We start from the raw sequence: 23,476 nt of genomic DNA, 5'->3' as shown, positions 1-23,476 counted from the left end.
ATAGAATTTTGTTTTATTTGCAAATATTTATTAACTAGTAGTTCATTTTCAACATTAAAAAAATAAAATTTTAAGCTAAGAGATTTTACATCATTTATAGTTTTAAAGTTTACATTATAGATTTGGAAACACTATTACTTTTTTAATTTGAAAATCACATGACTGGACAGTACAATAGGGGAAATTCCCTTAAGGGCCTTCTTTTTTATTTTTGCGCAAACAATAGTGTTAGCGAATCATCTTTGTAAAATTTCGCCATACCAAGTAATATTTTTTGTTTGGTCCTATTTATTTTTACACGTGTCGTTTAGATGAACTGGTTAGCACACTTCGCTTTACCTTTTTCTAACTTTTTCTATGTTGTTGTCGCCTTATGTAACGCACTATAAACGGTTTAAACCTATGTAGGCTAAAAAAAATAATCTGCAAATTAAGTACTATGAAATTATATTTAATGATATTGCAAAATACCAAAGCCGAATCAAGGCCGATTCGGGGTAGCAAACTTTATCTTAATGTCGGCCTTTCTTTACCGAAAATAAACTAATACAAAAAAGACGCGATAGAAGAATAAAAATAGATGCAATGTTTGTTTTTAATGTTTTTTTTGGTACATTTTAACATGGTCACTAAGAATGGTCGTAAGAAACCTTTTCTTTTATATTGTTTTTGTAAGTTTTTTAAAATGTGGGTAACATTTTATTTTTTTATTTATGACATGTTTGTTAAAGTTTCAAAATTTACACTTATTTTTTGTTATGTTAGAATAAAAATTAAACGAAATTATCTTCAGCCCTATAATAATTTGTTCGGCAGGTAGCGCTGAAGTACTTTGTTTTGGTTTTGCAAATTTCTAAAATTTATGTGTTTGTTTTACTCTTCGTTACGGCAAAACGCGGACATTTATTTGTTTAATAGTTTACACAGCATGGTAGAATTATACTTTCAAGATTCTTAGTTAAATTGTAAATAATACAAATATAAAAAATTTAATTATTAAATGCTAGTAAATGTCACCAAGCTAAGACTTATAAACTAAAATATAAGTTGTAGTGTAGACAAACGTCTGCACGTGCCATTTTTTACTATTCAAAACAGACAGTATATACAGATATACTTGTAGACATAAACTATCAGACAGTATTTATATAAGTTCTTTGTTTTAATTTTGCTGTTCATCACTTCTACTTATCAGGTTATAAAATGTTGTTTTATTGGGTATACTAAGACAGTCTCTAACTGATTGAAAATGGATCGCCAAACAAGTCAAACAGATGCATTAAGAGCTAAAATAACAGGAGTGTCTGTTGGAAGCGAAGAACACCAGCATCGCACTCAAAATAGTAAATTAGAATCTATGAAGCGGCAATTTAATCGCAAACTCGGACGTAGGACTTTACCTCAATCACCAACTAAGCATGGCAATCATGAGAGTATTAATCATGCAGTGCATTCACCTGATGGCCAAGAGCATTATTCTAAACAGGTGAAATAAATTAAATTATAAATGACATCATGACCTATTTTGTATTCCTGTTATTAAAAAACTTATATTAATTGGTAAATCGTGCCTTTGGTGTAACTTGTATTTAAGTGTTTAAATGCTAAGATGACATTTAGGTTTAAAATAATTATACCCTCTGCACTCGTGCAATTTAGTTATAATTATATGTCTTGTTACAGATTTATACTAAGGCAATGGCGACGAGAAACTGTGAAGTCGAACATAATAATTATATGAATGACACGGCATTATCTTCTTCACATTTACCTGTTAGTGCTTCCAAGGATATCGAGAAAAACACTTCAAAATCTAAAATTGAGAGAAGTTTTGTTCATAATACAAGTTCTTCTTCTAACGCAGAGAGGCGAATACCTGTTAATTATCGACAGGGTAGAGCAAAATCTAGGGCTATGCAGATGCAAATTACATCCTCATCGGCCAGACAAGTTTTAGGAAGTGTTTTAACCAGGGAAATGCAAACTACAGAAAAGCGAAAATCAGCAAATGAAAAATCGTTGTTGTTTTCAAATCAAGTGCCAAGTACAAATATGGATTTACGTCAGGAAAGTGAAACAAATATTGCAGCACAGACGCATGCTAGTCCCTCTTCGGGAAGTCTCTTGCCACAGCAAATTGGAGGGACTAGTATTCGAGAAAAGTTACGGAGGCATTATCGTCAAAATGTAACACATCATGGAGTTAAACAATCAAAACCTGAAGCTCAAAAGCCAGATTTAAATGGAATGCCGGAAAATCCAACTGGTAAAAAGTTTTTTTTTGTTTTTGAATACCAGGGAATGATTTATTTATAAACGTTTTAAAAATAGATTTTAGTAAATGTTAATTTAGAAAATTTTTTTTGTTTCCTGCTTACTATAATTTTATTTAAGGTTAATGATTATGCACCGGATTTACCATCAACTAATTAACCAATCATGCTTTCTCTTAATTGTTAAATGTCTAGTCACGTAAAAGAATTTAATAAAAAAACATTTGTTAGATTATTATTTTTTGAAATCTTAGAATCTCCTGTCACTAATATTCCAGTTACCCAGCAATCTACTTCTAGTACAACAAATACTACGTCTACTAATGAGAGTATACTTAACAAGATGAGACAGAAAGGACCTTTGGTAAAAAATACTTTCCTTTAAAATTATCTGGTTTTTAACACAAACATTACTTGAGTATGAGACAATAACTGTTGTTTGAATTTACTTTTGTGCAAATTGTTTTTTTTTTATTATATATTAAATTGGATTTTCAACTTAGATTGCTAAGAGGATAGGAAACGAAAATCCAGCTGCATTTGCATCAGCGATTAGTAAAAAGAAGGAAAAGGCACATGTCCACACAACCCCAACTAAAGTAAACAACTTCAATTTTTTATAGGATAAAATATTTTAATTAGGTTTTATTTATAACTAAATACAGCTTTATATTTTGTAACGTGTTTAGGCGTTTTTTAAATAAAATTATTTTAGTAAACGAAAATATTTATTTGTTAAAAATTATTTTAAAGGTTTCAAGTCGGCCTGGATCACCAAGAACACCAAGAAGAAAAGGATCTCCAGTTAACGTAAGTCCTAAGATTTTTTTTGCACGTATATTTTTGCCTTTTAAAAAGTTTTCTTTTAAACAAAAATGGAAAATAAACATGTGAGAGTCTTGAATTTTGTTGAAATTAACTTAGTTTTGTGTTAAGGAATTATATGTGGTGTGTTGCAACCGTTGTTTGCAATAATTAATAATGCATAAGACAATGAGTAATACAATATTTTGTGAGGACTAGTGAAAGAAAAATACTAATTCAGCTTTTTAATAAAGTGTATGAAACCTAGTAAAATCATATTTTTTTTGGTTAACATTTGACGTAATTTTTTTGATGTGAGTCAGAAATTGTTTTTTTCAAAAATTTGCAACTTCGAAGTTTTGTTTTCACTTCCTTAACCACTTAGATGTGTTAAAAGACTCTTTCAGCGAAAGATTTTCTTTCTAAAAAAAGTAATTTAATCTTGATTGTGATTTTATCTGATTGAAAAAAGGTTTGCTCTTTTTTTGGCATTTACTGGATATTTTAAAACATATTTTTGTATTAGAACCAAATCATAAATTTTTTATTTATGTTTTGGTTATTTAAGAACCCAGTATTAAAATAAACATTTATTTCTTGCCATACAAAATCATTCGTTTAAAGTCGTAAAATGCTTGATGTGGGCGACTGTAATAACAAATATCTATGATCTAAGCTTCGCCAGTTTTGCTATTGATCTACGTTATATCGGGACCACCCGTCGTTTATTGATTTGTAATCTCCCATAAGAAATCTTTAAATTACTCTTAACTTTTTTCAATTTGTGGAATTTTTTTGTTTGTTTTTGTCAAAATGTTTACTTCTTTGCTGTATTTGCGTAAGTACTTTGGTATATTATTGTAAGTAAGATCTGTTTCGCGAAACTAAATGTTTAGTTTAGATTATGTAAATTATTAAAAAGCACCTTTGGGTAAATTTTTCGTATTTAAATATGTAAAAATTTTGGGCGGTCATATTAAGAAGCCGAATTTCAAGGCCGCATGCGCAATTCATTAGGGCGCGTTTACCGGCCCAAAAACGACATCCGCTCTACGGTTTTGCCCAAGGGTACGCAGTAATTTCCAGCAACCGATGTTTTGCGTCTCGAAACAGCTGGCAGTCGATATACTCGTTATTGTCATAGCTTCAACTTAAATCCAAGCTGTCGTGTTTTTTGTAAAATTAAAATTATCAATATTAATAAATGTGGTCGAGTAGGAATGTTAATTTTTTTGGTCTCTAAATTGTTTTAGGATTCTAGCGGCTGACGAATTGTTTTTTAAATTACTCTACCTTTAAATTTGCTAAAAAACACAATACATCTTTTTATTAAAATCGCCATCATGTTTAAAACGAAATGTTTTCATAACAGTTAATCGTGTACATACCATACATGAACCAAATTAAATATAATCTCTCTATAGAATAGTGAATTGATCCTGCCAACTCGACATACCAATTACATAAATTCCTGAAATTTTATTCATATTTAAATTTTGCTACAATAAAGCGGATTTAAAGCTTTGTATGAAAAAAATTAATTGTTTATTTATTTAACCTTTACCACAAATTTGCTAGGTTAATAACTAGCTTTTTAACATAAAATTATCGTACAAAAACCTGAATTACTTTGAATTGACAACATGGATTGTAATTTTTGTACTTTTTAATGTTTTTTGAATTGTAAAACTAATTTTTTGATGTCATAGGTAAAAATTCGTGGTTTTTAGAATTTTTTAAAAATGTTTAAACTGTGCGTTGGCATATATTTCTTACCAAAATATCATATTTAAGCTCAATATTGGTTATTCCAAAACATGGAAATAGACAAACAGGAGTCATTTTAAACATTTGGCGAAACCGTAAACGGAAACCACTTGGCGTTGTTGTAAATACACTCGTGGTAATATAGCGGTATATATACTTGGGATTGCGCACTGTCGAATTGCCGCGTATAATGTGACCGAGTTACGGGTTTGTTGTTTCGGAGCGAGCGTTTAGCGCTAATTTGTTAACACTAGCCAGTAATGGTGTTGTCGAAATTCAGTAATTGCAAACGATTCGTTGGCGAGTGACCAGAAATATACCTATCACTAAATCGCTAAATAATGGCCAAAAACATAACGTCATGAAATTTATATGCAATTTAGCCAGCATTTAAATAAAAAAAGTTAAATGTCATGGTATATGTATTACTTGAAATCTAGTCCTGCTATTTACACTAAACGATATGCCTCGATATACGTCGCGTGTAATACAATTTGACCGACAAGGGATCACGTGTCCTGTTTAAACGACTCTACTACACGCGCGCCTTAATATTTCTCGCCCACCTAACAACACATAACAACACACCCTTGACATTCTCGCTCAAACACGAATGCATTGATGTACGTGATTCGATGATTAAGTGCAGTATGAATCGCTATTTTACACTCGATTTAGTTTTATTTGTTCGACATGCGAGTTATTTTTTGTATATGTGGTTTTGTATTTGTTATTTTAAACTTCTGACCTTACTAGGTGATTCCATGACCAGTAGCCTTTTATTTATGCACATGATATTGCTGTTTTTGATTTGTCGAAATTAAATTGCGTCATCAGATTTGATTTTACTTTTTTTAAATATCTGTTTAGGCTTTGTAAGTTGTTTTATTTCGAGAGCACAAAATTACCTATTTTAATAATTTTTCAGCCAAAAAACGTGGCTTGTTTATCGACAAAACACACACACCAACAACTCGTCTGAAAGTGCCTATTAGTGGCCACGACTTATTGTCTTGCGTATTGTGTTAATGCAACGGTGCGTAAAATATCGCCGTTCCTTATATATTGACACCACACACATTTTATCAGGCGACGGTCTATATTTTCGGTGTTATGTTTCATCGTTAAATATATACTACTTACATAACTTGCCTGTGTGGCATATTTTTTATTAGGGAATTGAATTTTAAAATATCGAAATGTATTTATTCTCATTTCTGCGTTTTTTATACTTTAGAATATTTCTTTTAATTTTCTGTATACGTTTTGTTAAAATATTTGTTTTATATTGTTATGGGGATTTTGCTTTCGTGTCATTTTATAAAACAATACACATGCTTTTTTACATGCAAATAAAGTGGGGTTGGGCAGTTTTTTTTCCAAATACACCCCCCTAAATATCAAAATGCCAAAGCCAATGAGTGCAGACAGTTAACTGTTTTTCACTTTCACGGCCCAATGAAATTGGCGATCTGGTTGAGTGCACATTTTCACAGGTCGCCTGCTTTCTTGAAAATGACAAGTGGCACTTCATGATTTTGTGCCTTTAATTTAAAAATTTTCTCTTTTTTATTGTTTTAAGTCGCCGTGTAATTGTAAATTGGTGATTTTAAGTCGAAAATTGCTTTTCCTAAAAAGTCAAACTTCATTAATTTATTGTTTGTTTGTTTAGGAGTTCTATTTTAAAATGATCCTTCTATTTTTATTGATTCAATTGCCTTTGTTGTTTGTTTTAAGTTTATTACACAACTTAATTTGGTGATTTTTTTAGTATTACCAAAAAATTAAATGTGCTGTCTATTCTTATATTATTAATTGGTTCACTGTTAAGAAACTTAATTAAAATATCTGGCATATGCACCCTAAAATTGAACCTGTTTAATACTTTTAAAAAACAGTTTTATATTTCTAAAAAAAGATTTTTATTAACTGTGTAAAAATAAAAACAAATAGTGTTAAATATAAATATGTGATATTTTTGACATGATTTGTTCCATTGAATTATCACATTTTTATGCTTAGGTTGGTCGAACTAGTCCATTCCTAAAAAGAAATGCAAGTCCTACGAGTCGAGGTTTGGCAAGAGGTCGTAACCCTTCTCCAAAAGGTCGAAATCCCTCACCCAACCGAAGACCTCCTTCACCTAATACCGATGGAATATCCCCATACAGTTCTGAAGTAACCTCAAAAAAGGTAAAAAATTATTAATTTTTGAAAACAATCAAAAATATTTAGTTTAGTGAATATGTTTTTTTTTACTTTTTTTTTAAATCTGTATGCTTATGTATTAAATCACATTGTCTCTTTAATTTGAATGTCCCACATTTTTATGTGTTATTGATTTAGGTAAATCGAGTTTTGAAAGCTCGCTTGTACCTCCTCCAACAAAACGGCCCAAACTCGTTCAGAATTGGTGGGGATTCCCCAGAACACAAATATTTGGTCATCGTAGGTCCTCAGGTAAATTTAATTTTAACATAGTGCAAATAGTGTGGTCTAAATAGCTTTAAATGTGTGTTTTTATGGTTGTTTTATGGCCAGAAATCGAAATGGTTATCATGTTGTTCCTGTTAAGAGTTGAATTTGACATACTTTTCAAATTGGTTAATTTTGGTCATTACATCACTCTGTAATAAACTAACATTATTGTTTTCCAGCTTTGTAAAATGAATACAAACATTGTAATCTGTAGTTTGTTTACTGAGATTTATTTGAAATATCTTTACCTTTGTGTAAATTTGATTTTCAACATTATTCAAACATTAGTTTCAGCTGTATTATCAAATTGTAATTGTAATGTATATAAAAAAACTTTGGCAATCATCATACTACTATATTTACACTTTTTAATGATCTAGATATTCAAATACCACTTATCCTGTAGCACTTTTTTAGTTTTTATAATTGGCATTGTATACATAACGCATTTTTTAACTGTAACTGTTAAATTTTTTTGTTTAATATTATAATGCATTAATAACTGCTATGTTATTAAAACCATTTTGCCAATAGATTTTCTACCGAAAAACATATGCCCAAAAATGTCATTTTACGGACTAGTCCAGGGGAATTTTTGAAAAAAATTTTTCTTTTTTAATTTTTAAAAAACTTTTAAATTTAATTTTGGTGAAATTCGTTTAAAAATCATAGTTTTCAGTATATTGACAAATATAATTAATCTACAATTTTTATGTTTTAGAGTTGTAATTGTGGACGGGGTCAGTTTTGTGTTCATGTTTTATTTGTAATGTTGAGGGTTTTCCAACTTGAGCCAACCAGTGGTTTGTTATGGAGAAGAACATTAAAGAACTATGAGGTAAAAATATAAAAGTTTGCTATTTAAAACCAATTGTTTGCTTTAACTTAAAACTCATATAACATGGTGTAAAAAAACTTTTTTTTTAATTATATTTAAAATAAAAGCAATCATATTGTTTTTATACTTTTATGTCCGTAAATTAAATATTGGCAATATTTAGAAGTTATTTTATCATTTTTTTTTTAATTTTTTTTTTTTTAGGTTGAGAGTTTGTTTAAGAGTTATCACGAACGATGTAATTCTCGAATCTCGCCCAAGAAAAAATCAAGAGTTCAACGATTAGTTTCACATCTCGCTAATGGAACTGAAAAACATCCGGATGGTTCAAGTAACAGTGATGACCAAAGGTAAAACTTGTTTTTCTAGTTCTCTTTTTTATACTTTCGAAAAACATTTTTGTCTTAAATTTATTGGTGCCTTATTGTTAGTTGATTAATTTAAGATAAACACATAACTGTGAAAGTAAACCTTATTAATGTCAGGGCCATGGAAACCTTATTAATGTCAGGACCATGGAAAATGTATATATTTTTATTTTTCGTTTAGTTCTTCAAAAGGGGAAGAAGAGAATTGTCCGATATGTTTATTACAGATGGTAGATGGTGAATCAGTCACTGTATGTGAGGTCGGATGTAGGAACAGACTGCATACCCATTGTGTTAATATTTGTAAGTTAATTGCTGGATTTGGTTGTGCATAGAAATCTCTTTTTACATTCATCTATTTTAACCTATTGTTAAAAATGGAGTTTAATGATCAGTATATGTATATTTACCCATATCATGTGCATATATTATTTGTTAATATATTAAACAATTAAAATGTGGACTTAAGGGCGAGCAATTGACTAGTATTTATATTAAATTTATTATAATTTTTTCTTAAAATACCAAATGACATTACTATGTAAACAACAAAACAGCATAGGTAGTTGTTATCATTTAGTACATAAAAACCCTATACCCACTTTGTGTTTTGGACTTCTAGGGGCAGAAGAATGTAGAAGGAATGGTGGTTCACTCAAATGTCCATTATGTAGAATAGTGTGGAAACCAGCAGATTCAAATAGAGGAAGTGGTTATGGTCCTCTAATGGTTGAAATACCTCATGAGTATACTGAACTAGCAGATAGATGGATTCAGGTAATTTTAGGGGGTTTTCAATGTAAACTTTTCATGCAAACATATTTTAATTCGATAAAGTTCTTTAATAAGTAATAAATATTTTTAGAGTTAAAGTAAATTTAGAGTCAGTTTAATATAAATATTTAAACTTTCTGTTTAAATATTATGAACATCTTAATTATAAGAAAAAATTTTAATTATAAGAAAAAATGCAAACCTGTTTAAAATTTTTGATTTAAATGCAAACCTGTTTATAATTTTTGATAACTTTATCTTATTTGAACTACAAACCTCTGTTAGACTACTAAAATTCTAATAAAACGTTCATACACTAAATTTAAGGGGCTATATATTTTAATATTTAAAATATTGTTTACAGTCATTTGGTTGGGAGATGGTGTCTTGTTTATTTTCATCTCATCCCAACATAAGAGAAAATGGACTTCGTAGATTATCTCATGATATAACTGCTGCTCTGCTTACAAACAGTCAAGTTATTGCTCAGAGAGAAGAAAGAAATTCTGAAGATTCAGACAGGTACAGGAAAATAATTTAATTTCAATATTATAAAAAAAATGTTAAATTACAAAGTTAGATAATTTACAGCTTGTGTTTTTAAAATTTAATTGGTTAATGTTTTGTAAATAATGTGCTTTTAAAAATAAATTAAATATAAATATTACAAAACTTTAAAATATTATAAAAGTAACATTTACTTAAATATGTTTTGTATATTATTTGTACCTAATCACATTAAATTTTTGGCAAAGAAACTTAATTTTATTTTAAATCTATTTTTAGTTCATCAATGGTGGTACCGCCAGCCACAAGTAATATAATATCAAACAACCAGAGCTTAGCTTCATGTTGTAGTATATTGGCCATGGTGTGTTCAGATCCAGAGTATAGAGTTTACATCACTGCTTTGGTAGGATATGTTTTATTATTGTAATGTAAAACAACACCGAAATTAATTTCGTATTATTTAAAAAAACTTTGTAAAATTGTAAAGTTTAAAATTTTTGTTAAGTTGTTTAGTAAAAATGGGGTTGGCTTAAAAATATGTTTTGGTAATTTAAATTTTTTTTCTTTTTTTTAAACCAATTTTTATTTTGTTAATTTAATTTTTAACAGAGAACATTAAGGGCAATGATGGCATATACGCAATGTCATACTGAAGAAGATGTGAAGTCGTTTCAACAACTTCTTTATCCTGTGATTGAAACTATTCTTTTTAAATGTGCTGATTCAAACAGGTAAACATTTAAATTGACAGAAAAATTTGACTTTCTTAATTTTCTTATGTTATTTATACACTATCTCAAATGGTCTTTTACCGATTTCAAATGACCATATACAGTATTTTAAAGTTCTAATACACACATTAAAATCGTCTTGAACAGTATTTTCAAATGGTAAAGCATTTTTAAACCACCATTTTAACTTAATTTATACATAATACAGACATTTTTTATTTCCTTTTTATAATATTTTGTTGTTGCAGGCGAACTGTGCAGTTATCAGTAAGCACGGTTATGGAATTATGTAGAGGACAATCTGGTGAACTTGCAATCGGAAAAGAAATTGTTTCTGATGGTAATTTCCAAAACTAATAGTTATTAATTGTGTTTTAAAGGGGGTTCAAAATCATCTTACAACAACTGGCACATTTTAAAATCTAAATTGCAAACTTTTTGATTTTTTTTTGTAGGTTTCGATTTTATTTTTTTAATGATTTTTAAATATATATTTTTTAAATAAATTAATTTAAACAACTTGCAAAATATTTTGAGACAAAAATTTAAACCCGTTCAACCCGGTGCCTGTCAAAACTACTTAAGCAGATAAGTACCGAACAATAAATGGTGACCTCTTGAATGGTCCAATGCATTTGTGTACAACTTAAATACCATTGCGCGATCCTATTTCGTACTTAGTTTTATTCTTTGAATTTAAATGTCAAAGTTATTATGGGCGAAACAGGAATTTAGTATAAACTTACTTTTTTTGGTCATCGTTTTTTTTTTAAGCGTGAGTTAATGATTTAATACAAAATTTTACACAAAGATTTTTACTTTTTTTTCATATACCAAAAAACATAAATCTTAAAAAAATCATAATTTAAAGAAATATTTTTTAAATGTTGTATTTTTATTTTAGATGCACTTGGAGTTGGTGATGTCAAATATCTTCTCTCATTTCTTGAGTTTAGTGATTCAGTGGATGCGTTGTCATGGCAATGGAAATTGGGAAGACTAAATGCACTCGGGGAGCTCTTCCGGGAATATAAATCTGAGTTAAAACTCGGGTAAGATTCTTTTTTGCCAAATTGTATATTTTTTTAAATTTGTTGTCTAATACAATGAAAAATATTATATATTGCAGGGTACGAATTAGCGTTTAAAAAACGATCGCTAAAAATGAGGTCGCATTTTTAGAGCAATAATTAGGTTCAGGTCATAATCTTTGTTTTTTTAAAACACTTGAAGCGCTGCGTGGCATTTTTAAAATGTAACGTATTGTTAAACAATCGTTAATGATTTTTTGCACAAAAAACGAGACTTTTTTGATTACTTTAAGGCTGTGTTATGTATTTAAAAAATTGCTCAACAACTAAACAAATCCGGCGATGAAGTTTACGCATTGCCAAACATGGAAAGTTATTGTTATTAAATGCCCTATAGTAAACTTTGTTTCAGCTAAGTGTAATTAAAATTCAATAAAGATAATTTGTTTAAACGATATATATGATGTTGTTTTTGTTATAAAAAACACTAATTTTTATTTATTTTATCTTTAGAAGTAACACAATAGAAAACATCGATGAATCTCCTGCCTCCCAGAGACTTTTGTGCATTGCCAACTTTGCTTCCGGTTGTTTGAAAACTACAACGCAACCCAGGGTTAACAAAATGGCCAGAAGAATGTTTTTACAAGTAATAACTTAAGATTTAATAAAATTAATTTTTGGACATATGTACATAAGCCCTATTTACAGTCCAATACCTGTTGTGTCCAATTTAATTAACCAATTTTTCTATTTGTGGTTAGGCTTATGCATTGGCAGCTCATGTACCATCAATAGCATTTTGTATGGAGGCTATGTTAGATGACTTACCACAAGAAAACACTCACAGGTTAAAGAGAAAAATTGCTGCCATTAAATCAATGACCGATAATCCTGATGCATTGCATAGAATGAACCACGCTCAGTAAGTTTAACTATCATAAATGGTTTTCTTGTATTTTTTATATTTGTTTTTTTTTTTTGCTGTGGACATTTTAATTTTTTTTGCAGATTGTAAAAGTAAATTTAAATTTGGAATTGTCTGGATGTGGCAAAAGTGACCTTATTTTTAAAGCGTTGTATATACATCTTTTTTTAACAGAACTGATTACAGTCAATCACAAAGTGACGATAATCTCGGAGATGATGTTCTAGCCATCCATTCTCCCCAACCCCCTCCTTTCCATTACCCCCCAACATCCTACAGCCATAATTCGTCCCATCAAACCCCCTATCAACATTTTTCACCCCACAACAACGAAAATCATGGGGTCTCATACACTAACCCCACCTATTCGCTGTGTTACCCAATTAACAATTACAGAAATACCACCCAAAATGAAACAAACCCATCGTTATGGACCCCGCTTAGTCAAAGTGACTCAGTAAACCATCATCCCCCTAGTCCCTGTACAGTCACGCACCCACCAACTCCACCTCCTTGTTCTGTAGATACCGCAAATCTCGATGCAGCTATTGAAGTAAATATTTAAAAAAAAGAATCATTTGGTTTATAAGTAAATTTGGAGATTCTTTAAAATTTTTGTAGGTAGTGCTGAGTTAAAAAAATTTTTTCCATGTTTTAAATTTGTTGTTTCACTTTTTTCCATAGGTGTCATTATTTCGACCAATCAGATGCATTAGTCCATCGCACGAGACCCAGGATCAACACAAAACTCAAGTGAACAACAACAACCATGTGCCAGAACCAATATATGCCAATATAGACTACAACAAGCAAGAATTGCCACAAGAATCCAATACAGAACAAACAAATGTAACATTAACAACAACAGATAACCATACATCTTCTACAAAGGTTGTACCTGAAATGAGGGCCAGACCTTCTTTGTTGCGTCTTAAATCAGAATCCTCAGCTTTTGCACCAGCTGTGAATATTAACACACAGTCACACTTTCACAGCGGTTTTAATACTCAGTCTTGCCCTAGCGGTGAGTACTGCGGTGCATTTTCCACCTCTTCGCCGAGGGATCGAAGCTCGAGTCGTGAGTCATCTGCCTCTTCGTGCTGCGACGATTTTAGGAGAGCGGCTGATCGAAGACTAAGCGTAAGAGAACTGGCTGACAGTATAAATCGTAAACACCAAAGAATTATTACCTCTATTGATCCAGTAAAGGGACCTCTGCAAGGTAAAAACCCTAAAAGAATTCCACAAGCAAGGCAGTCCCATTCCGAACATGAGGGTTATCAGTCCAAAGAAGAAATTGTGTCACCCCAATTTACTAAACAAACAAGTAGGCTTTCTTTAGGAGATAATGAAGACATTGTAACAAACACTCGTCCTGTGACACTAAAAGCTGGTGCCATTGAAAGGAAAGGCACTGTAGAAAGATACAGAGAAGGTTTAAAGTACGGGAAACCTAAGTCATCAAACAGGCGACGATACCAGAAATGCCCAAATACCATTAACGAAAACTCTGGTAACGAAGAACCTAATATATCACCATTTGTTGGCAATTCAAAGCAAAGTGGACCTACAAGGGGTATACTTAAAAACAGTGGCATACCGTTACCTCCCTCTACACCTATGCGAATGTTTTCTTCTGGCTCAACCAACTCGGCAACTCCTGACAGCCTTAAAACCAATACTGACAGTGGCATAGGAACAGACTACATTGTAGACTCTGGGTCTGTGTACTTAAGATCAAAATCTGCTGGATCAAATTACCAGTTGACTTCACCAGAAAGTGAGCCGCATCAGTTTGATCATGCACGCGACTCCTTAGATCGTGTAACATCACCACCAGAGGAGGAAGTTGCAAAATCAATTCCAATGCGACCTAAACAGTTGCGGCGACCAGGTTTCACAGGAAGTAGTCGTAAACCAAGGTCACTTTTATATCATCAACAACAACATTCGTCTTCATCTAAACAACATAGGCCACTGAGTCGTGAATTCTCTGACGTAAGTTTTTTTTATCATGTAAATTTACCAATTCAATGTGAACTTTTTTAGTGTATTTTTTTTGTGATTTTAGTTTTTTTGCTTATTTATATTTAATTTTTGATATTTTTATTAGATTGTATTGTTTTTACAAAATTAAACTTTTTAACTTTTTTTTCAGAGCGTCACTGATGAGCCTGGAAGTCCAATTACAACCAGATCTATGGAAGAAGATGTCCAAAGCTCTTCCTCAGCCAAACACAAAAGATGTCCATCTGCTCCTGCTGCCACTCTTCTTGGAGCATCTTCAGACACAGTTGTATCTGGAAATGAGGAGGATGAAAACTCTACTGCATCCGACATCACTTGGCCCGCTTCCGATGCAGCCTCTTCTTCTTCTATCAAAAGGTTGTTTAAGAAAAAAAATTATTTTTTAAAATATTTTTTTTAATTTTAAACATACTGTAATCGTTATGTTGTTTATTTAGAAGAGTTCCAGTAAGAAAACTTCCATCCAGACCCCGCAAATTATGTCCAAGAAGAAGCAGAGACAAATTCAGGGTTTGTTTTTTTGAACTTCTATTTTCTTGCTAAAATTCAAAACAATTATTACAGGACTGTACATGTGTCTCTTACTGCTATATTAATAGTAAAAACAATATATAGCTACCATTATATCTATTCGTGTATTTACTTTCGTATGTAACTACTAGATCTGTTTTTTTAGTATATGAAAAACATTAATGGTAGGTTTTATAATTAAAATTTTGTTTTCTTTACAGAAAAGTACTCAGAATGACAATGTTGATGACTTGTTGGCGGAATCTGATCATTCAATGATAGAAAAAACTCCAGTAACGTTCAAGTCTGAGATTGGTAAGTAAAAATGTTATTTAATCCGCCTTAAAAATGTTAGATGTTTCAAACCAGGCTTGTATGTTAGTTAGTCTCAATTTGCTACTTTTTTTACTTTTTATTTATAATATATATACCTTAGGTGTACAAACGCCTGGTTCATTCCCCAACGAAGAACGAACCATCACAGACGGACAGGAACCTCAACCAACCGAAACTGACAACTACTCTACTGACCTTGCGGTTCAGTGTTCATGCAGACAACAAATAGCAGATGAGGAAAGCAAGTTATTTGCTCACACCTTAGCAGTTAGTTACGTACAAGATGCCCTTCCTATTATTCCACATTTGAGTTTCAATGATGAAGAAGTTGATTTAGTGAGAGTACAAGATGAGGTATTAAGCTTTTATTTAATAATTGTTGATTATTTTTAAGTTTTTTTACAAGTATTTATATTTATATGTGTTTTAAGTTTGTGTGTAGTTTGGTTAAATCCTAGATTAAATATTTTAAAAATTTGTTTTCAAAATTCTTATTTTTTTTTCTCACAACACTTTTCCAACCATTTATTTCTAGCACACAAGTAATCAATACGAGTATGCTGAGAACAAGCAGTGGTGTAAAGGAGCTCAAATAGGACTTGGTGCATTTTCTGCTTGTTATCAGGCAAGGGATATCTTTACAGGACAAATTATGGCTGTAAAACAGGTAAGAATTTTAATTATTTTTTGCAATTGTTAAGCAACTTTCAAATACTGTAGTAGTTGGTAAATTATAGCTTTTTTAAAAATTAAATTTACAATTTTTTTAATTTTCTATTTTATAAAAAAAAAATAAAAGTTTTTTTTTAATGCTCTTTTATTATGTTTTTAAGGTAAATCACATTAGATGTTCAGCAGTAGAAGAAAGACAAGTTCTTAATGTAATCACAGAGGAAATATCGTTAATGAGAAGGTTGTCACATCCTAATATTGTTAGATTACATGGGGTTACTAAGGAGGGCCCACTGTATAATGTGTTTATTGAATGGTGTGCAGGTAAATTGAATTTTTAAAGGATTTATTGTGTGATTTCTTTTGGTAAAATTAAGAAATGTATTGTTTTATTTTGGTAGAATAATTTATTTCCAAATTAAATCTTAACTAATGACTGTTTTCATTAAAATATCTTAACTAATTTAAAACAAATATAAATATGATTTAAGAATATGTTGTAAAATTTTATATTTATTTTATAAATATTTTTCTTTTAAAGGTGGTTCTATCTCTACATTATTATCGCACTATGGTGCATTTAATGAAGCTGTCATCATTAATTATTCACTTCAAATGTTAAGAGGACTTACTTACATTCATGAACAGCATCTTATACACAGAGATATTAAAGGTATGTAACTACCTATATATTAAAAAAATGATTATTTAAAAAGGATGTTTTTATACCAAATCTCATTTTAAATGTAGACATAATGTTTATATATTAAATTCATCATTTTTTAGGAGCAAACTTATTAATTGACTCGACTGGTCAGAGACTAAGAATAAGTGACTTTGGTGCAGCAGCAAGGTTGGCATCGAAAGGAACAGGAGCTGGTGAATTCCAAGGACAATTATTAGGAACGATTGCTTTTATGGCCCCTGAGGTAAATTTGGTCACATTTGATGTTAATTGTACTAGTCCATAGTCTGCTCTACATTTGGCGTTTTATTGGTTAGAATATGGTCAAAACTTTCCACTTATATTAACATGCTATAGTTTACCATGTATTACAAATTTAGTTTCATTATTATCAGTTTCATTATTTTAAAGGCCCTCAAAAAATTAAAAAAACGTATTGTCCACTTAGCTCTATTATATTAGATAAGTTTAAATCCCAAACTAACTATTTACATAAAGTAAGAGTGAAATATTAAACTTAATTGTTACTCACACAGGTTTTAAGAGGTGAGCAATATGGTAGGAGTTGTGATATATGGAGTGCTGGTTGTGTGGTTACAGAAATGGCAACTGGTAAACCACCATGGGAGGCTAACATGCATTCTAACCATCTTGCGCTTATATTTAAGGTAAATTTTTATAGAATATTGTCATAAACAACATTGTTTGAGGTTTTTATATATATTTAATATGCACATGTAACAAACTATTTAAAATTTAATAAATATTTTTCTATTTTTAGATTGCCAGTTCCCCTACAGTTCCCCCTATTCCAGACAACCTATCTCCAGCATTAAAAGATTTATGCTTAAGATGTGTTCAAGCTGACCCCAGGGATCGACCGACAGCCAAGGAACTTATTAAACATCCCCTGTTTATACGCTGGTGATTGTATTTTTTCTTTCAATTTTTTATGTGGTCAAATTATTTTTCGGTTATTTGACTAAAATTCCTACTGCTTTTTATTATTCTACTAATAACAAAAATGCTTGCAAATCTCAAGCAATTGATCAACGTATTTTTTTTATTTTGTATAAAATTAAATCTTCTTGTTTCATACCTCTGTATTTCAAATAGGTGCTATTTTGTTTTGTTTTTAATGTTTTAGCGAATTTTACACAACAGAATGTATTTTTAATATTTTTTTAGGAGTTATGTTGTCATATGTTTTTTTTTTAATATTATTGGGTGATTTTATATAAGTTTAACATTTTATCAACACTTTTTTACTGCTTTTTTATATTGCTTGATTTTAATTTTTTTTTGTCAGCTGCACATTTTTTATTTCTTTAAGTCATGATGTATTGGCCTGGTGTATTTTACCATTATTTATTCAATATTTTACTTCTTTTAGAAAATTTTTATCATATGAAATAGGTAGTATTTTTTAAGGTATATTTTAATAAAGTGTATTTAATAAACAAATATTTTTTACACCTATTTTTTTTTTTACACCTAATAGCCCATTGACCATTCTTATTTTACATTTTTAACCAACACTGTTTCTTATGCCAAGTCTTACTATTCATATTTTTTGGTACCTACTCTTTCTGTACATTTCCAATTTTTTTCATTCCTTTCATGCTGTTGTTTTGATATGCTGCTTTACTAACACAACTATTTTTATTAGCAGTTTGTATAGCTATTGTAGTTTAGCAGTTGTTAAATTTTGCCAATACTTTTTCTTGATAAGTTAAACTGTGTGTTAAAAGGGTTTCTTATTTAAGGGAACTTTATTCCACAAACTTCACTGTTTTTTTCAAGGTTTTTACTGTGTGTGTTAATTAATAATTATTCAAAATTTATTTGTGTAATGTAACAGTTTTAACTTAACCAAATACTTTGTAATAAGTTCCATATTTTTTTGTTGGAAAATGGTACGTTATTCATATTGTTGTTGAACAATTTTTGTTTTATGTTGTATCAAATATTGGTTTGTGAAAGTTTTTTTTGTTATGTTGGTTTGCAAAAGGTAAAATGTACTGCATGATTGTAGTTGTTCCTAATTGTTATATATTCAATGAAAATTGCGAGAAAAAGTGAATGTTAAAAGCTTATGCGATGTTGCTTAACCTGTAAAAAGTTTTTATACTTACTAACAGCTCTTCAAAAATAAATGGAATGAAAAAAACTTTTTTGTGTTTTAATTTAAGAAAGCTGGTCTTATTAACTTTAGCCCTCCAACCCCTTAAAATACCAACTTGTATAAAGATTGGCAAATGGTTAAGTTAGCCGCTGGAATCACCAAAATATTATTTTACCCTCAGTAAAACAAAATTTAACGCACAAGTCAAGAATGTTTTTTTGATTTTATTTTCTTCGCCTTTCTAGAGGGTTGGGGTGGATTTATATCACTCTATCAATTTTATAAAGCAGTTACATTATTCAAAGCGAAAATAAATTGCATACGGCATAGTATACTACAAATAGGTTTTCGATTTAAAATTAATGGAAACATGATTTTCCGCGCTTGAAATATTTAGAGCAGAACGAAATAACGGTGACGTCATTTTCAATTTGTGATTTATCATATGACAAAATGACAAAAAAAACCGACTCTTTTTACATATTGTTTAATTTTTAATCAAAAATCGGAGAAACGCAGTGTAAAAAAAGTAAAAAGAACAAAAATAAATATAGACCAAGCCAGTTGTCAGTTAGTTTAAGAGTTGTTTTACCTTTCTGCTTGTTTAGACCTCAAAAATGCAAGAATGTTAAAATATTTAATTTTCGTTGTACGTTTCCTAGACTGCTAGACGTTCAGGACGTTTAGGTATTTGTATTAATAAGTATTATGCCACAATTCTGAAATACACATAACTTGCTGTTGTGTATATTATTATTGTATATTTAGTCTGGTTGGTTGTCGTTTTTTTATGACCTGAAAAATTATGTTGTGGGGTTTATTAATAATTGAAGAATGTTTATAAGCTGGAAAGGACATGTTTAATTATATATTTTTTATTGATTTAAATATCTTTATAGTGATTTTTATTCATTATTGAATTAGTATAGTATGTGCTTTTGTGAAAAAGGTTTAAAACCTTAACACACTAACTAAAAAAAGAATTACAATGTTTATTTATCTATAGAGAAAAAACAGTGTTTATTATTTATTAGTTTAAATTTTTTTAAATATTAAAATTAGAAAATGCCCAATTCACCAGATGTAGAAAACCAACAAGAAGATCCACACGCTGATGATGGAGTGACATGGTGGTGTAAAATGTTGGCGAAAGTGGTGGGAGTTTTAGCAGCGATAAGTATGTTTTTTAATAGTACTTTAGTTATTGTAAAAAACATAAAATTCTAATTGTTAATAGTAAGTTTATGTAAGCTGTTGTGTTTTGAATTTTAAGATAGATTTGATATATATATATATATACTTGTTAATTTTTAAGTGTTGTAAATGGTCGCAAACCTCAACTTATTTGCGATAATTTATTTGCACTACAAATGGCAGTTTTATTTCATATGCAGGCCTATAAAATATATATATACATAATATATAAATATATCATTCACTAAGCTCCATTATAAATAGGTTGTTAAATTAATTTTATGTATATATGTTATAGGTTAGGCTTTATAACTAGTTTTTGGACTAATTGTATTCATATCTGACAAACAAATATTGCTAAAAAATAGATTTTGTGTTGTTGTGTAACAAAATAATTATACCAAACGTGTGTTAACAAACAAAAGGCACTGCTTGTGTAAATCTACCATTACAACTGACTTAAAATGTAATTCACACATCTGTTCAATAATATTACATCGAAGCCTAGCTATTGAAAATTTTATTGAATCCCAAAATTGACATTTCCTGCTATCCAAAAAAATGAAATATTTAATATATTATATTTTATTTTTAGTATGTTTTGTATGTGCCATTTCTGTTCTAATTACAATCAATATAAAGTGTATTTTTGCCGGTGTTATGATGATGTAAGTATAATTATTTCTATAAAAATTCTATATATATTTTAAACACATAACACGTATTTAGTTTTAAAATTTTTTTTTTGTATATACATAATATTAAGAAAAAGCTTTTGTTTATATTATATATAAGTCAGTTGGAAACTGTTTAACCCATTTTTAGTAAATAAGTCCTATTTCTTACTGACTGATTAAATAGCATTATTTTTGATTGTTTTGGATGCCTATAAATTCTAATGTAGGTAGGGGGCAATTAAAATATATTGAAGTTCAATAGATTAAGACAAAAAATCAATATTTTTTATTTTAAATTCCCAAAAAATCAATAATCCCATTTCTTAAAAGCATTAAGAAAAATGCAGTAGGCTATTGAACATTCTATTGTATTTTATATGGTCCCGTATTTTATTTAAAATTGTTTTAGCCCCTACTTTAGTAATTAATTAAATTTTGCATAAATATTAAATTTTGCATAAATAAAAGATATATATACCTTGTTTTTTTTATAATTTAACTTAATAATAGCATTTATTAATTTGGTTTGAATATCGATTTATGAAAAAAAAAATTTTTTTAAACATGTAAAAAATTATATTTTAGAATTATCTCTTGCTTATTAATATTGTTTGAGGCACCCATATGTTGCATGTATTTTAAAGGAACACAAACAATAAATGATTGGATAACTAGAAGAAGATATTGGCAAAAAGGACTAGTATATCTCTTGTAAGTCTGTAAATTATAGCATAATAAATTATGAATAAATAATTAGAAGGTTTTTTTTTAAATTAATTTTTTGTTAGTTTTATATATTGATATATATTTTTTTATATTTATTTACAAGAGTTAATTTCTAAACTTCCTAATACTTTTAAATAAATTACAATTTTGTTTTCAATAGCTTAGTTTTTTTTTATATATATCCGTAATGATTTATGTTTTATTTAAATTTTCAATTGCCTAAAATCTACAAAATGTAGATTGGTTAAATAATTATACTTATACCAGTGCTTAAAAATAACCATATTTTACGGTATTAATAATCCAAGTTTAATTAAAGCAGTTAAACAGTATATATAGATTATGCAACAAATTGCAATTTAATTTTAAAATTGTTGTTTAATTTTTTGATAGAATTTCCATTGTTCCTGTAATATTATGTCCTGAAATATCAACTATACTTGGTTGTGTTGTTCCTTTTGCAACTGGAGTAATATATGGCCTAATGTCTCTGGGAAAAAAGTAAGTTTGTTAATATTGACACTGATTGTAATGTTTTTTTATTATATCACATGATTTTGACTGTGAGTTTTTTTTATTGCCCTTTATTATTATGATAAAATTTTTTAAATAAAGTTTAATATGAAAAGAACTGTTTTTAAATACAGTTTGGTTTGTTTTTTTCTTTGTAAAAAGGAGTATAAACTTTTCATGTTATATATATTTTTCTTTAAATATGTATATTATATTAGTGTATAAATTTTATTGTTAAAGTACTTACCATTTTGTAAACCCTATACACAAACAATAGAAAAGTTTTTATTTGTTTTGCAGGGCCAACAAAAGCGAGATGCTTTCTAAAGCTGGCGGGAATGAGTTCCAACAATTTCACAATCCTCCAGAATAAACTTAACATTTTGGCACTTATATTTTATTTTTAATTCTTTTATTCCAAATCAAGAAGCTTTATTCTATGTTGCCATGTACATCTGTGTTTATTTCTTGTTGTTGGCAGATTTAGTTTTGTTCGTTTAATTTATTAGTTTGCTGTAAAACACTTGAATCAAGTAGTGTGTTAAAGATATAGAAACTTCTGTAGTATAGTACATTTTTTGCGGTACCTACTTGCGCTTTTTGGGGTATTTTTGTATTACTGGTCACAATTATGTTTTAATTCAGATTGGTTTTGTTATGTTTAAGTTAATTTTTAGTCGTGCAATACATTTTTATAGATTTTAATTAACATACAAGACATTGTTACATCGTGGTGCATTTTACAATATTATAATCATTTTTTTTACGAATTTTTTAGAAAATCATGTTTAACTAGGTGCTGTTATAGTTAATATTACATGTTAATAGTTTGTTATAAAAGATAGCGCGTATTTTGTATTTGTTTTTGGGTTCGATTTTGGTCATACCCTTTTTCTTCAGATTTAGGGTATAGTTTTTAAAAAAATATACTTTTTTGTTTGTTAAACGTATTTTTTCAATGCCTAAAATGCAATAGTTTTTATTTTATTCCATGGACAACACTAAATGCAAGAAAAAATAAAATACCCGAAAATATTAGTTAAAGTTTTGACTATACCGCTTTCGTACTAAAAATAGGGTTGTTGTAAAATATATTTGTTGGTTATTTTTCCCTTTTTTTCGCCTACTTAACCGATTTTTTACTTGCTTTTAGTTCTGTTACTCCTTATGTATACATTTAAGTAAACCTCTTATACGTAATAACGGTTTAAATTATTAGCAAAATTTATGTTGTTTTGTAAAACGAAGTGTGTTGTCAAGAAGTATTAGGTGTAGTAAATACGTGTACATTTTTAATTTTAATTTGAAGCACCGTGTCGAAGACTGTGTTCTAATAAACTACATAGTTATCTTAAATATTCCTATTTCTTTAAGAAAATCGCTCATATATTATTTTCTAAACATTAAATATTCAACAATATTTAATTTATTTAATTAGTGCTTGCCTTACAAAATTCTCTAAAAACTTTAAAATTTATTGGTATAAAAATGTAAAAGTTTGTATTGAC

At 29.2% G+C, this 23,476-nt stretch overlaps 2 protein-coding genes across 5 annotated transcripts; both read left to right on the top strand.

Moving 5' to 3' along the window:
• Window positions 1-1,202: 1,202 nt before the first annotated feature.
• Window positions 1,203-18,869, top strand: LOC145742036 (mitogen-activated protein kinase kinase kinase 1-like). 3 transcript variants are annotated; one of them, XM_082559774.1, is made up of 30 exons: window positions 1,203-1,486; window positions 1,684-2,266; window positions 2,528-2,637; window positions 2,777-2,872; window positions 3,027-3,083; window positions 6,867-7,037; window positions 7,191-7,304; window positions 8,044-8,160; window positions 8,365-8,510; window positions 8,710-8,831; window positions 9,151-9,305; window positions 9,667-9,824; window positions 10,089-10,215; window positions 10,422-10,543; window positions 10,792-10,883; window positions 11,448-11,595; window positions 12,088-12,223; window positions 12,339-12,499; window positions 12,677-13,055; window positions 13,187-14,500; window positions 14,661-14,887; window positions 14,971-15,040; window positions 15,262-15,355; window positions 15,477-15,730; window positions 15,912-16,043; window positions 16,210-16,372; window positions 16,590-16,721; window positions 16,835-16,977; window positions 17,270-17,401; window positions 17,515-18,869. In XM_082559774.1, the coding sequence occupies exons 1-30, from the start codon at window positions 1,250-1,252 to the stop codon at window positions 17,659-17,661; spliced, it is 6,039 nt and encodes a 2,012-aa protein (XP_082415900.1). In that variant the 5' UTR covers window positions 1,203-1,249; the 3' UTR covers window positions 17,662-18,869. The 3 variants fall into 3 exon arrangements, with proteins under 3 accessions (XP_082415900.1, XP_082415899.1, XP_082415901.1); XM_082559773.1 differs by having other exon boundaries at window positions 14,968-15,040; XM_082559775.1 differs by lacking the exons at window positions 1,203-1,486; window positions 1,684-2,266 and having other exon boundaries at window positions 2,531-2,637; window positions 3,035-3,083; window positions 14,968-15,040.
• Window positions 18,870-19,421: 552 nt separating this feature from the next.
• Window positions 19,422-23,476, top strand: LOC145743046 (calcium channel flower homolog). 2 transcript variants are annotated; one of them, XM_082560919.1, is made up of 6 exons: window positions 19,422-19,545; window positions 19,921-20,035; window positions 20,648-20,720; window positions 21,315-21,440; window positions 21,849-21,956; window positions 22,269-23,476. In XM_082560919.1, the coding sequence occupies exons 2-6, from the start codon at window positions 19,924-19,926 to the stop codon at window positions 22,339-22,341; spliced, it is 492 nt and encodes a 163-aa protein (XP_082417045.1). In that variant the 5' UTR covers window positions 19,422-19,545; window positions 19,921-19,923; the 3' UTR covers window positions 22,342-23,476. The 2 variants fall into 2 exon arrangements, with proteins under 2 accessions (XP_082417045.1, XP_082417044.1); XM_082560918.1 differs by lacking the exon at window positions 19,422-19,545 and having other exon boundaries at window positions 19,805-20,035.

Source organism: Corella eumyota, chromosome 2, assembly GCF_963082875.1.
Source record: "Corella eumyota chromosome 2, kaCorEumy4.1, whole genome shotgun sequence".
Classification (NCBI taxonomy): Eukaryota; Metazoa; Chordata; class Ascidiacea; order Phlebobranchia; family Corellidae; genus Corella; species Corella eumyota.
Note: the sequence above shows the minus strand (reverse complement) of the source record. Positions and strands in the feature narration are given on the sequence as shown.